Raw genomic sequence first — 13,442 nt, forward strand, 5'->3', positions numbered from 1 at the left:
AAAGAAAAAAGAAAAAGGCAAACACTGCCAGGTACTTAATTATATTTTACACCTGCAGTTTAGGAAAAAAAAAATCAGTATTTTTGCAATATGTTCCAAGACAGTAACAGTTAAAAGAAAAGTCTGCAATGAAAAAAGACAGGGGTTCTAGTACAATTCAGTTACCTGTCTGACAAGATTTTGTCTGCATATGAGGTTTACAGTATGTGGCTTTTGTCATTGTCAAAGGTTTGCAAAGAACTGCCTTGTTCTTCATTTCTCTATTAGGCGTCGGTGAAGGTGGTGGTGCTGAGCCCTACAGACAAGCAAATAAAAGAAAACTTGTTGCACCACTACTGATTTCAACCCAAACTTTCAATTTTATATATCAGTTGATATTTTTCAAGCATGAGATCTTGAAGAGGAAGCTCACAGCACACAGCAGCACCATTATGCTTTAGTTACAACCTATTTTGCATTTCTAGTAATGAGCTACCACTGTCAGGAATGTAACACATCTGTGTTTTGCTCTGTCTGGGCTAGCACTTCGATTAACAACATGTGCCTCAGATTTTAGTTTAAATTTAAGATACTGATTTTTGCATTCTTGTTTACATGAAAGTGCAATTTAAGCTATTGCATAACTTTAAAAGTACTTTTAGTTTTAAAAAATTTCAGTGCAAACAACATACTACAAACTTTTGGCTCAAGGTCTGACTTTCTTGAAGTGTACTATAATCCAAAACTCCTATTTCCAAATAGAACATTATTTCTAAAACAATTTCTTCTCAGTACCTGAAGTATGAACTCTCGGCTGCCCCTGCTGGCTCCACAACACTGTCAACATATATCTGAGTACTTAACATCGCTTAACACCACCTGCCTCGAGCTGCATTCTACAATCAACAGGTAAGAAAAACTTGTTCCAAACATATTTTGTCCCCTAACACCTGCTTTAGAACCTGATTTAAGAAACAGAGACTTTCACCTGTATTTGGTCATATATAATAAAACTGGCCCCATACACCCTTTTAAATACAGAAAGTAAAGTAAAGTATTAAGAGCAGTAGAGGAATTCATGTGTTGGGCAGTACACTTCATAAAACGGAAAAAAATTGTATCACAGATAGGTTTTGTATGACCTTTAAAACACGGTGAACTGAATTAACATCCTTAAAAGCTATTAAACATAAAATACTAGATGTTTCTAACATGCTAGCTTAGCTTGTTTGTTATCTCCAGTTACCTAAGCAATCTCATTTTCTGTGTTTTTCATTAATATATATATCATGAAAAAACTTCCATTTAAATCTAGTATTTATCTTAGAGAAGCCTAGACATATTTTCATTTAAAAAGGGAGCCATTAAATTTTTCATTGAAAAAAAGCTGTTTCTCAGATCTTCCATGTGACAGGCAAAAGAAAACTAAGTTTCATATAAAATACACTAAGATAAAGGAATTAATTATTATTGATAATACTATTTATCATGAGCTGACAAAAACTGATTGACTCAAAATTAAGGCTGCTGCTCCACTCATGATCTCCACCCTCACAGACATCAGTCCTGCAAAAGGTTATGTTTCACTACTCTGTCACTCGCAGTGCAGTCAATGGGACTTCAAGCACCAACTATTCTACTCTTGCGAATAATAATTTAAGATCTGAAGCCTTATTTTGGCTTTTCAAAGCTGAGATACACTTTTAAAATTGCTAATAACTCAGTGAAATTATCTTCCCTTTCTATATTCAATAAATACACCTAATCAGTCTAAATGCATAAAAAAGATACACGTACTTTTTGTATTATTTTTTAAGCAATACTTTCAAGCACTACATAAATAAAATACATGGCTGCTTATCTGTTTTCCCAGAAGACATTTGAGAAGACAAAATATGAACATAATTTTAAAAAGTAAGTTAATTTCAACTATTGATGTGATAAAGATTTAATAACCCCACAAATTCAGATTAGTATTTTTATCATTCAAAAGCATTACTTTTTCTAATAGCACTCCTTTAAGCTGCCAGGATGTCATATTTATATGCTTCTAATTACATTATGCATTACATATACATACCGTTATTTTTGTTCGGGTGGTTTGACAGCCCTGATCTAAAAATGTAAAAAGAATCTTTTTAGAAAATTAAATGTTTCCCTTTTTCAGAATCAAAGCAATTTTTGCTAAGCAATTCAGACAATGTCAAGCTAATGTTAAATTAACAGCACTGATCACTACTCTATCACAATATCATTTCAAGTGAGAAGTGACATTTCTCATTCACAGGCACGTCACTCCTCAGGCATTGAGCCTTACGCAAATCCCAAAAGCTAAATCAAGGCCATATCCAGATGTGAATATAATCTATTTTAGAAAAGCAAATACGAAACTGTCCAAATATGAAAGTATCCATACAAAGAAGCTATACTGATTTAATTACACTAATTTAAAAAGTGATTTATTTGAACTTTCTGTGCTGACATGCCATTTAGATCACTAAAAGCCACACAGACATGCATTCTGCCCCATTAGAAAATTTAAAGCTACCTATCGCGAACAGAGCAAAAAAGCAATGAATTACTATTATCTAGATACTTTAATTTCCATTTTCATTTAGCACATTTCTTTGCTTCCTTTTAATTCCTAGTGCATTCCTCTGTTCTCTGGGACCAAAACACATCTGGAAGAGAAACCCTTCCGCAGAGCAAGCAATGGCAAACAGGAGCACAATGAAAGGGGAAATCACTTTCTGTCCTCATGAAGGTACAACACTAAAATTACACTTAACCTAAAAAGAAGATTTATTTTTAAAAGAGATTACAAAAGCATTTGGTTATCTGACAGTGCTTCCTCTCCTAAAAGAACAACAACATAAGAAGCTAAGATGAAAAAAATACCATGTACCTGAATAAATGACGCCCTTAATGGTTTCAATAAAAGGGGGAAGGGAGGGGGCAGCCCCTGACCCAAACAAGTTTTTTTTTACAACAAACAAATAATTCAAGCAGCTTTTAAGTTTTATTTAAAGGAAGTATCTTACTTGCCATTCAGCAACCATAAAGCAGCACATACCATACTGTAAGTTCTCAGGTCCTTTTTGTGTTGCCAGATTTGGTTCATTTTGTTGACAGTAGAAACGCAGCAAACAGTGCTGATCACAGAAGTGTTTCATTTCTCCGCGCCACTGCACTTTCTCTTTGAGACTTCCTTGAGACTTACAACAGTCACATCGTGCAGCCTTAATGCAAAGGAAGATTTTTGACATTTTAAATAAGTCTTTGAAAAAAAACTTTTTAAAAAAAGATTATGTTTTTAAAAGTACTGAAAATCTTTACAGCTAAACAATTAAGTCTCACTCATGTAGGCTCTATGATATTTATACTACCTGCTAACCCTCATATGTAGACACATTCGGCACTTTACTTTCAGCTATTTGCTGGGGGTTACTGGGGAGACAGGACCATAAGCTTTACCTAAGTCCTTAAAAATTGCTCATCTCTGCACATTCAGCAAAAGAATATGAATTTTATGCAACAATTTTAGTTAATTCCACTGAAAAATTCTGCAAAACAAGAGCAGAAAATAACTGAGACTCCTTAATGACTCTCTTGAAGCCAGGACAAGTAGTGATTTTTCCTTCCCAAAGTTTGGGTGGGCAGGGGGGTGGGTGGTTTTTTTTAAGTCATAACCACATCTCTAGATCAGGGCTATTCAGTGCAAATAACTCTTCTATTCTGTTACTACAGTTTGACAGCAATTTTAGGTTCAAATTATTCATTAGTTCTTCAAAACTTCTCTGAAACATAAACAACAAAAATAGCTCTGTTTCTGATCAGGATACCACAGTATCTAGTTAACACAAATCTAAAACTCAGAATTTTATTCCTCTGTATACCTGGCTATACATTTAATAACATGTTTCAACACACTACATGGAGATTTCATGAGGCATCATTAACAGAGTTTTCTACTAAGCAGTTTCCACTGATTCAATCAGTCATGCTATAAATTATTATCTCAACACTAGTAGCCCCAGTTTCAGCAAGCAAAACGTTCTCTGCACTATTGCTCCTCTTGACACTTGCTTGCAACCTCCCTCCCAAACCAGTCTTTAAAAATAAGAAACAAAAATAAAAATTTTATGGATGCTTATGGAATCCAAAATAAGTCAACCTAATGATACAGCCAAGAGAGGGAAATTATGATAGTACGTGACATAACAGATTAATGTGTAAAACCATATACAATATTACAGGTATGTACAAGGCTCTGATGGCTGAAAAATGGCTTAAGTGTAGTTCTCACAACATCCCAAAACCACCATCATCAGGCCAATTAGTGCAAGCAAAAAAAGCAATCAAGTGCTGAGTTCCTTCTCCGTACTTGAACAACCCGGCATCGCTCTTTGGCAACATAGGAAATTCAGCTCTCAGGCACAGTTCTCAAGTATTCAAGATGACTATACATAGATTTGAAATTAATATTATGCACCAGCTTAAAAAAAAAAAGAAGTATTTCCTGTTAAATGAAAATATTTTGGCCCTTCTGGGAGCAAGTCAGGCTGTGGCTGCAGGACCACCTCACACTAAGTGCCAGATGCTATGGAAAGGGCAGGTACAGCCTCCCTGTCCCCCGGCTTTGTGCAGGTGTCAGCACTAGTGCTCATGCACCTGCATAGCATACAAGGTCAGAGACCTTACAGGGCCGCATCCCCCCATCCTTCCTCGCTTTTTGTTAAGTTTGTCAGGTTGGCTTTCAGCTGAAGCTGGTCCGCAGTCCGTTGCACAGCGTTAGTGTCCTCAGCAGGACAAGAGAGCAAGCAAGTTGTATTCTTTGAAGCGAGCAGGGAGGAATATGGAAAGTGAGGACTGTTGCCAAAACAGCCCCAATTTTTCAGTTCAGGGAAACTGTGAATTCACACCTTCAATGTAAATGCTTCTTCCAAAGCCAACAAAATGGCTGAAATGCCAGTACAAAAACTGTACCTCTGTCTAAAAGGTTTTATATGTCACCTAACATGAATCATTGAAAACAACAGGTGACTAGCATACAGAGGAGCCTACCTGCTCTGAACTGATGCACACAGCTTGACTATCAAAGGCTCCAGTGGCTCAATTTTCTCTCTCCTTCAAAGAAAAAGGTGCTAAATCTTGTGAAATCCAGCAACTACAGCCTTCCTGCTACTGATCTTTTCCTCTCCCTCCTGGCTCTGCTCTTTCACTTCAGCCTTTGATTAAGTAAATTCTTGTTTCTCCTAGGCTGCTACTAAGATACATAGGTGAGAAAGTTTTGGTGGTGTTCTACTCGGTGAATCAGTATCCCTTAGCAGTAGCTCCAGCTTTATCCCTAGATTCCTCTATAGGGATGCTTCAGCTTCAGTTTTCACGTGCATTTGCTGCTAATCCTAGTATTTCCATAATCATACTTACAGTCAATGCCATACACCCTTCCCTGCATTAAAGTTTCCTCCTACCCACTCACTCTTCCCCTTACTTTACCACAAAATTACTGAAGCCAAAAGTGTGAATTCACAATTTCCTGCTTATATCTTCCTTCTCCTTTCCCTTTGTTTTTATTTAGGATACTGGCACTATAGGTTAATAGAATCTCCAAAATCCCCACCTGCAAATCTGCTGTATCACTGTATTTCAAAGAGCCCATCTATACTCTGTGCACTCCATTTGCTCATTCATTTCTCAGGTCTGACTCCAGCATGTTCAAATTGCTAGTGCCCATCTTACACATATAAATCACCAATGTTTGTCCCAAACTATCTTTTTTTCTCAGCTTGGTTTAAAAAAAAGTTTTCAGGTGTGAGGCTTCTTACATACATTTTCAATCTTCCACACACCTGTCCCAGTGTTCTCTTATGATTTGGAGTAGCATTAATTTGACTTTATCTTGCTGTCTATTCTGAGCTACTTTGGTTCCATCTGCAAAAAATAGGAAGCAAGATGCATTTCCAGAAGGTGACACATTGAAAGAGAGATCATCTGTTCTGAATGAGTACCCACTTGAAATTAAGATGCCTAATTATACAATGGTTTTATTTGGGCAATAGAAATTCCACCTGGTTGTCTTGCTGCCTTCATCATTCAGATTAATATTAGCTCCATTGTCTCAAATTTTGCCACGGTTGACAATCATTGTCATCTGCAGCTCACCATCGACAATTTTCTATGCCTTTGACTGCAGTTGCCCACCTTCTACTTAGTCTTAGCTGCAGACATTTGACCTTCGCTGCAAACACTGTTATCACCATACATGCTTACTCCAACCAATAATCCACTGTAGACTTGAATCACCTTCTACATGTGCACTTCAGCTGTGGCATTTTCAACAACAGTTAATAATGTAAACTTAAAGAAACAAAGAGATTTCTGTACTGTTACCCCAGAATCGTACACTCTTTTTCAAGGTACATTCAATGTTGTCGTATAAGTAATGTCAAATGATCAAAACTGTAACCAAACGTCATATTAAAATTTCTCAGTCATTTTTCAGATTAACATCCGAACCATGGCCTGTAACTAAGGTTTATAGGAGGAGCTCTGAAGACCTTAGAAGCTAGCCTCTATACACCAAATTTATCTCTCTTCTGAGGAGTGAATGGACACCATACTGCAGAAATTTCCTCAAAATTTGGTGCCAACTGAGAACTTTAGCTGTCATCCACTACAGGATGAGGACTGAACTATTCTTATACATTTCAATCCCTCATAGGTACTTCAAGGTAAGTCTGATAGACTTCTACCATTGCTACCTTTCTCTGACTCTGAGTAGAGAATTTTGGCCTTCAGGGAAGCCCTCTCATAAATACTTTTTGTTTTGTTTTCCAGATAATACTACACAAGAAAACTGTGTCCATAAAAAAAAAGTAGACAAAGAAGATGGAGACAAACACTTGTTTAATGAACACAATGCTGGTGTTAAAACATTACTAGGTTATTGCTACTTATTTCTCTTCATGTATACATTTATTGAAACTCCAGTATAACAAGGGATATTGCATAAATGAGACAAAGCTCATACATATGTAACTATTCTCTTAAGAAGCTAACAGACAAACAACAAATGAAGTACAAATTGAGGGAGGGGTGAGTATCTACTCTGTCCTCCTATATTTTGATCATTATCTATTTATGGCTAGAGAAGAGTGTTAACTAACAACTCACTACCAAATCTAAGATATTTGGGGTGACTTTTATGGGGGGAGAGGGGGAGTTATCAGCGAGGATGAAAAAAACAATTTTAGCAAAATACACAGATTTCCCAAAACCTATTACATGTCTTCTTCATGTAATAAATCCTAAACTTTTATAACCACAGCTAAATTAGGAAAAGGCTTTAAGTAGTATTTGAAAAAAATGACAATCAACAATTCAACATCACGTAACACTAGTTTCACTTGCAAGCATAAGAATCAAAAAGTAAAAGTATCTAAAACTTCAGTGTCATCAAAAGCATTAAACCTCACTAGTTACCAGTAAGTCTGCTTAGATTTAATTGTCTTTTCACAGCATCATGTCTAAGTTTCCTCTGCCACAGTACTAACAGCATTTCTTCAGCAGACTTAATAGGCCAATTGAAGTTATTGCCTTATCCCAAAGGATGAGAGGGATAATCTGAAGTTAGAGTTTTCAAGTGTTTCCCAAACCTGAATCAGAGTCCAAACTTCCATGGAAGCTTAGGTATATGAAGCCAGTTTGGTACATGACCTCCCCAAACTGTATTCTTTGCTGAATCACCAAGAGATTTCTAAAGCACACCAAAGCTTTATTAGGTTCTCTATCAGAAGGCACTTTTTATGCAGGAATAAATTTCATCTCATACTCCAAGTTTTAAGGCATATTGATTAAGTATTATTGTATGAAGTAACATTTTAGTAACTTTAAGAACTTTGCAGCCAAGTTTTGTCACCTTATTTTCACATGAGACAGAAGAAATACATTCTGGTCTTCCATAGTTTTCATTCAGACATTTCTAATGGGTCCCTACACACATTATTCAAAATGAAGACTTCACAATATTTGGCTGTAAAACTTCTGGAACCTGCCATTCCAAAATATCAAATGTGTCTTCAGATTCAGTTCTTTTATGGTAGGTAGATCATCTTGAATTACAGGACTTGTATCTAGCCCTCTAATATTTCAAGCTTTTTATTGCCATCCAGGCTGTGTTTAGAGTTTTGGTTAGGTGATGAATTTTGCACTGTCTTTTTTGCATTTGCATCCGCAAGTGTAGTTCTTGTTTTGATATTATCAATGTAGTTTTCCAGGATGTTCACATCAGAGGCCAAATATTTTATCCATGGCACTAATCGCAGGTTAAACCCAGTCCAATTTCACCTTTATTTCTTTCAAAAAACGAAAACAAAAAAATCTCTTAACACGAACTCTTTGCTGGTTGTGCTTCACAATGTAGTTAAACTTCCAGAGATTTAGAAACAGATGCCATCACATTTGATTTAAACTTTTATTAGAAATCCATTTGGTCTTGCTTTTCCCTTTGGTATCCTTTCCACTGGGAAATACTGAACAACCAAAGCCTCTGCAGTTCAAACTGTGGGAGAAGGGAAAAGGCAAAAAAGGAGGCAAAAACAGGAACAAGGGAAAAAAAACCCACTCTGCTAACCTAATCTGTTGTCAGTCAACTCATGGTATCATCCAGCTGCTACTAACAGTGTTCTCAACATTCTGAATACACATTAAATAATTTTGATGGGAAAAAATACGGTATCAATTGAGGAAAAAATCAGAATTGTAACACAACAAATACATAGTAGTTTCTTGTTTTGCTGTAACTCAAGACTTCCTTGACAAATAATTTAATAAATCAGATGGTAGAAATGCTGCTCTAAGTTCTAGGAAAACTCAAATGAAGAAATTAATACATTTGCTTATTGTGTAGCAAATGCTGTGCTGAAGTAAGCCATATTTGCTGCACAGTCCTTGAGATATCCTCACATGTGCATTTTTGTCTTTTTTAACTTTGGAGCTCTTGTCAAAAATTCTGAGTTACTTGCCTTGTAGTACCAGTCCTGAAATTTTTTACAGCACTCTTCACTGCAGAAATCTCTCACTACACCATCAAGTTCCTTAGTTGCTCCCTTTTTGCACAGCTGTGAGCAGTAATTACAAGTAACACATCTCAGTCCTAACCGTCTTGCAAAGTCTTGTTTATATAGCAGCTTGCAGCCTGGAAACAGATTTTAAACATTAGGAACAAAGTAATTTTTACAGAGAGATATTACAGTTAAGAATTAAATACTGAAAATTAAATGAACACAACAACAGCTAACAATTGGGGCTTCAGACAAATTCAGGTTGCATTACACACTGTATTTCTAGACATTTTTACCCGAATACCTTTCCTGCACAACTCTATGGTTTCATGTGGTGTTTCTCTCTCTCTCTCAGAACGCTATGCTTCAGTCTCAGCTTACCAAGTCCTTCAATAAATCATCAGAAAAATTACATAATTTGTTTTCCATAAAGACCCCTACAAAAGCATTGACTCAGAATTACATTGCTCAGTTAGATATCCTCAGAATGCTACAAACAATGAAAAGCAAAAGTTGCAAGCTAGGCAACACTATCCACCAAAACAATACCAATCAAGGATCAACTTACTACTATTACAACTTTCACAACAAACCACTTACACAACTCATTTAAGAGTTCCAATAGAGACAAGATGATCCAAGAACTAAAAAGCTTCTTACAAAACATAACTAGAAGAAGCAATGATCAATCCTGAGCATGATTATGCAATGATGGGGTTTATATATGAAAACTGTATACAACTGGTATACATGAATCCTTCATTTTTTCTGTTCACATTAGTTTCTTTTTACATTAGCTATGCAGTCATAATTCCAAGGTCCCCACAATGACAGATGTACTCTTCAATAATCTGGTCCTCCCTCAAGCAGGTAAGAAAGGACAGTCTCATGAATTAAATGCATTAATAGATAAATACTGTACCTATTACACAGGCTATTTTGAGAATGTAATATATTTAAATTACCTCAAATCTACTGCCTATTCCTTAGCTGATGTCTAAATCATATCACATACATCACTATAATTGTTCTCATTTTATAGGAGAAAATAACAGTGTAAGATGAAGTAACTGCCTATGTTAACCATTGGAGGGACAGGATAATGCCTAGACAGACCTTTAATCTGACACAGTGCAGCCATTTTTATGATCTCCCAAGTATAATTCAATAAACCAATGGTAGCACCAAGACCAGAGCCCAAGTGCTTGCTCTGCTGGGGCATACTATCTAGTACATACTGACTTTTGTGCTTGTGTGAGTTATGAAACTCAACAGGTAACATACCCAGCACTTTCTCTGGCATAGAGAGTATGGAAATACTAAAATAATAATATATTCAATAATTTTAATTAACTGCCTTGTGCTGTTGTCTGTTATGGTATGGTTTGGTAGATAAGACTGACACACTAATTTTAAAATCACTAAAAGCACAACACCACAAATAGAAGCTGCAGCAGACAGAATCTTCCCAGAGCAGAAAGTTATTTTAACTTTAATGCTACACACTTTGCTAACAGATTAAGTTTGTTAGCAGTGTCGAGAAAAAACATGTATAGAATATAGTACAAATAAGACGCTGGAGGTACTAACTGCCTTTTAAACTGTTTTTTTAAAGTTATAAGTCCTCTTCTCTGTTTCTTTAGCATCAGAATAAAGAAATTAATGACACACAAAACAGTCAGCGCAGAAGTTAAGTGCTAAACCAAGCAATCACCCTTACAGGGCAACTAATTGGGACGTTAAATGCACTGGCGTAGAGGAAATAATAATCCTGAAGATGCCAGCGTGCAAGGTGACTGTTACTTAAAAGTACTGGTTTGGGCATTGAAAGTTTCTTACCAATATTTTTTCTGCTAGCCACATCTCTCATTATTGTATGGGGCAGACTCTTTCCACCTCTTTACAGTTCCAGAAATGGCTCAGCACCACAATGTCTCCTCCTCTTCAGCTTTGCCTCAGAAGAGCCATTCAGTGCTGTACCAAACTTTCAAGACTACAGATTGGTAAAAGTACCCTACTGCCGATCCTGTGAGCTATGTGCAGCTGTCTACAAAATGAATGGACAGAAGTTACATTTTTTTGGCTGCTACCCTAGAGAGAGTAAGACTGAGGACGATACTGCTGTTACATACAAAAAAATAATTAGATAAGAATTTTTCCATCCTACAGTCCAACATCTCCCACATTTCTGTGACTCATGGAAAATAGTGAGCAGTGAAAATTAAGTAAGAAGACAAAGAAACAGTCCAAAATACAAAATTCTCCCCATGAGAGTTAATGCCTGAAAAGCATGTTATTTTTAGACCACTGACTGAAAGACTTCTTGCTGAAGAAGGTCTCTACTGAGGTTAGAAAACCCATCTCTTATAAAAGTTCAGATGTCAATATAAAACTGATACATCCTTGAAGACTTCTATAGTGAAAGCCTGTACTCCCCTGCACCATCATGAGCAAAATTGTGCAAGAATAGGATTTGTCTGATGCTTTTTGTCTTTGTAATATATAACAATTCACCTGACCAAGGAACATTCGTTTGCTTCAAGATCTTGTCACTTTGGATAGGCATTCTGTTTTCCCCTTTTTATGAGACACACTTATTAAGTGCTTGCTACTCCATGCATTCCTGTGTTATAACTTTTTATCACCGTCATATGATTTTTACTGGAATGCTAACGCTTTCTTCGAAGTATGGAAAAAGGTATTCACCCTTGGCAAAACAGATTCTGAGTTCATTCAAAGTACTTGGTCTTCACAGGGTATAATGCAAATCCAGAATCAACAGAGCAGCAGCATCAACGCTAGCTAGTTTCATGGATGTAGTGGTAACCAAACAGTGTGCTTTAACTGATGGAATATTGCTGCTGAGTGATACAAAGAGCATTGGTTGCCTGGTCTTTTCAATAGCAACACCAGAATCCTGTGGATTTGGCCAGCCTAACTGCCCTAAGACCTGAGGACTTGGGGTCATGAAAATAAACACTGCCAAAGACCAACAGCTAACGACCCTATTATCTTGAACATAAAGATATATCTAAAATCCTAAGCTCCTCGGGATTTCTGCTGTAACATCAGATATACAAGTTACAATTTGACCAGATGGACGTGTCAGCACTAAAGTGATTCAAAGAATTGGTAATTTTCAAGAAAAATTTAAGTGCAGGTCATTTGGTTCAACCTACACAGGTCTAAGTTATACTCTTTAGCAAAATTTTAACAGAAGACCAACCCATCAATCCACTGTCTCAGAGGAACTATTAAAATGCATTTTCAAAGTTTTTCCAACTCAAAGTTTGAACCAGATACAAAAGACGTAGCTGAGCATCTGCTAAATCAATATATCCTGGTCTAGGCTATTAAATTCTGGTTTCCAAACAAAGCCAACCCAGAACCCTTGCAACCCTAAACTCTGATTTTGTCTATCAGCTGGGGAGAGAAAGGATAAGTGTCTGAGCACATGCAACGGCTTACTGACAGGATGACAGACAAACAGTTCCTCCAAATGGTCGCTTCCAGTATGTTGCAGGTTCAGAGGGACTTCTCAGCAGCCCCGGAACAGCTGGTTCTAGTCCTATGGAGTTATCCGAGCCAGAACCCATACTTCACTTGGCTGTCTACAGGCTAGAGTACAAGAAGTTGCTAAAAACCTGATCCTATCCCACCTGCAGTGCTACGTGTATTACTTAAGGTCAGTGCATTCACACATCCAGAAGCTGTGAAAAAGGAATGCTGAACTAGAAACATGTCCTGGATCATCAGCCTAAGTCTTCTGTTACCACAGAAAATAATATAATTGTTCCATCCTAAAAGCAATTACGTCTTTGCCACCGAAAGGCTGTACTTAATTAGACTACCTTTCTTCTTTTCAAGCTGCATACCAGACTTGCTGTTCCCTTATCCTGTAACAACTTCAACTGCCATCCTGTAACAGCTTCACTGAGAGAAGAGTAACAACAGGCCTGTAATACCACAGATCAAATCCTGAAAGATGCAGTTCCCAAGTTCCATTCCAGCATTCGTCTGCACTCTTCTTCTGTACCCTCCACCTTGATTTGAATGCAAAACCCACCTTGAATTGATGGTACCCATCTCTTCTGTATCCTCATTACTATTATCCCCTCTGTTTCTGGCTTCAAAACAAACATCACTACCCTTAAGAAAACAGGTACAAAGCATTCAATTTCGGGTCCTACTTCAATTATTATCAGAATATACACTATCCTCTCTGTGTAACAGAGAGGCTGTGTATCCCACTTCCATCTTCACCTTTGCCTGAAGAATCTTTCATTATTTGCTTTATTATCACAAATCAGCTCAACTTTTATACATCTTCAGTTTACCCTCATACTTTCTGAGCTTTTAAGACACTAGCTCCTTCCTTTGTCCTCCCCACCCCAACCC

General features: G+C 36.9%; 1 protein-coding gene across 6 annotated transcripts in view; it reads right to left on the reverse strand.

Annotated features, from left to right (window-relative positions):
• Positions 1 to 13,442, reverse strand: part of ZMYM2 (zinc finger MYM-type containing 2) — a 90,378-nt gene that overhangs the window by 16,845 nt on the left and 60,091 nt on the right. For all 6 annotated transcript variants that reach the window (XM_026112106.2, XM_026112109.2, XM_026112110.2 and 3 more), the window contains 4 exons: positions 9,006 to 9,178; positions 3,053 to 3,218; positions 2,060 to 2,094; positions 166 to 295 (listed from right to left, as the gene is read on the reverse strand). In XM_026112106.2, the coding sequence (XP_025967891.1) occupies positions 166 to 295; positions 2,060 to 2,094; positions 3,053 to 3,218; positions 9,006 to 9,178 (504 nt within the window). The remainder of the gene's footprint in view (positions 1 to 165; positions 296 to 2,059; positions 2,095 to 3,052; positions 3,219 to 9,005; positions 9,179 to 13,442) is intronic.

The sequence above is a fragment of the Dromaius novaehollandiae genome, chromosome 1, assembly GCF_036370855.1.
Source record: "Dromaius novaehollandiae isolate bDroNov1 chromosome 1, bDroNov1.hap1, whole genome shotgun sequence".
Classification (NCBI taxonomy): domain Eukaryota; kingdom Metazoa; phylum Chordata; class Aves; order Casuariiformes; family Dromaiidae; genus Dromaius; species Dromaius novaehollandiae.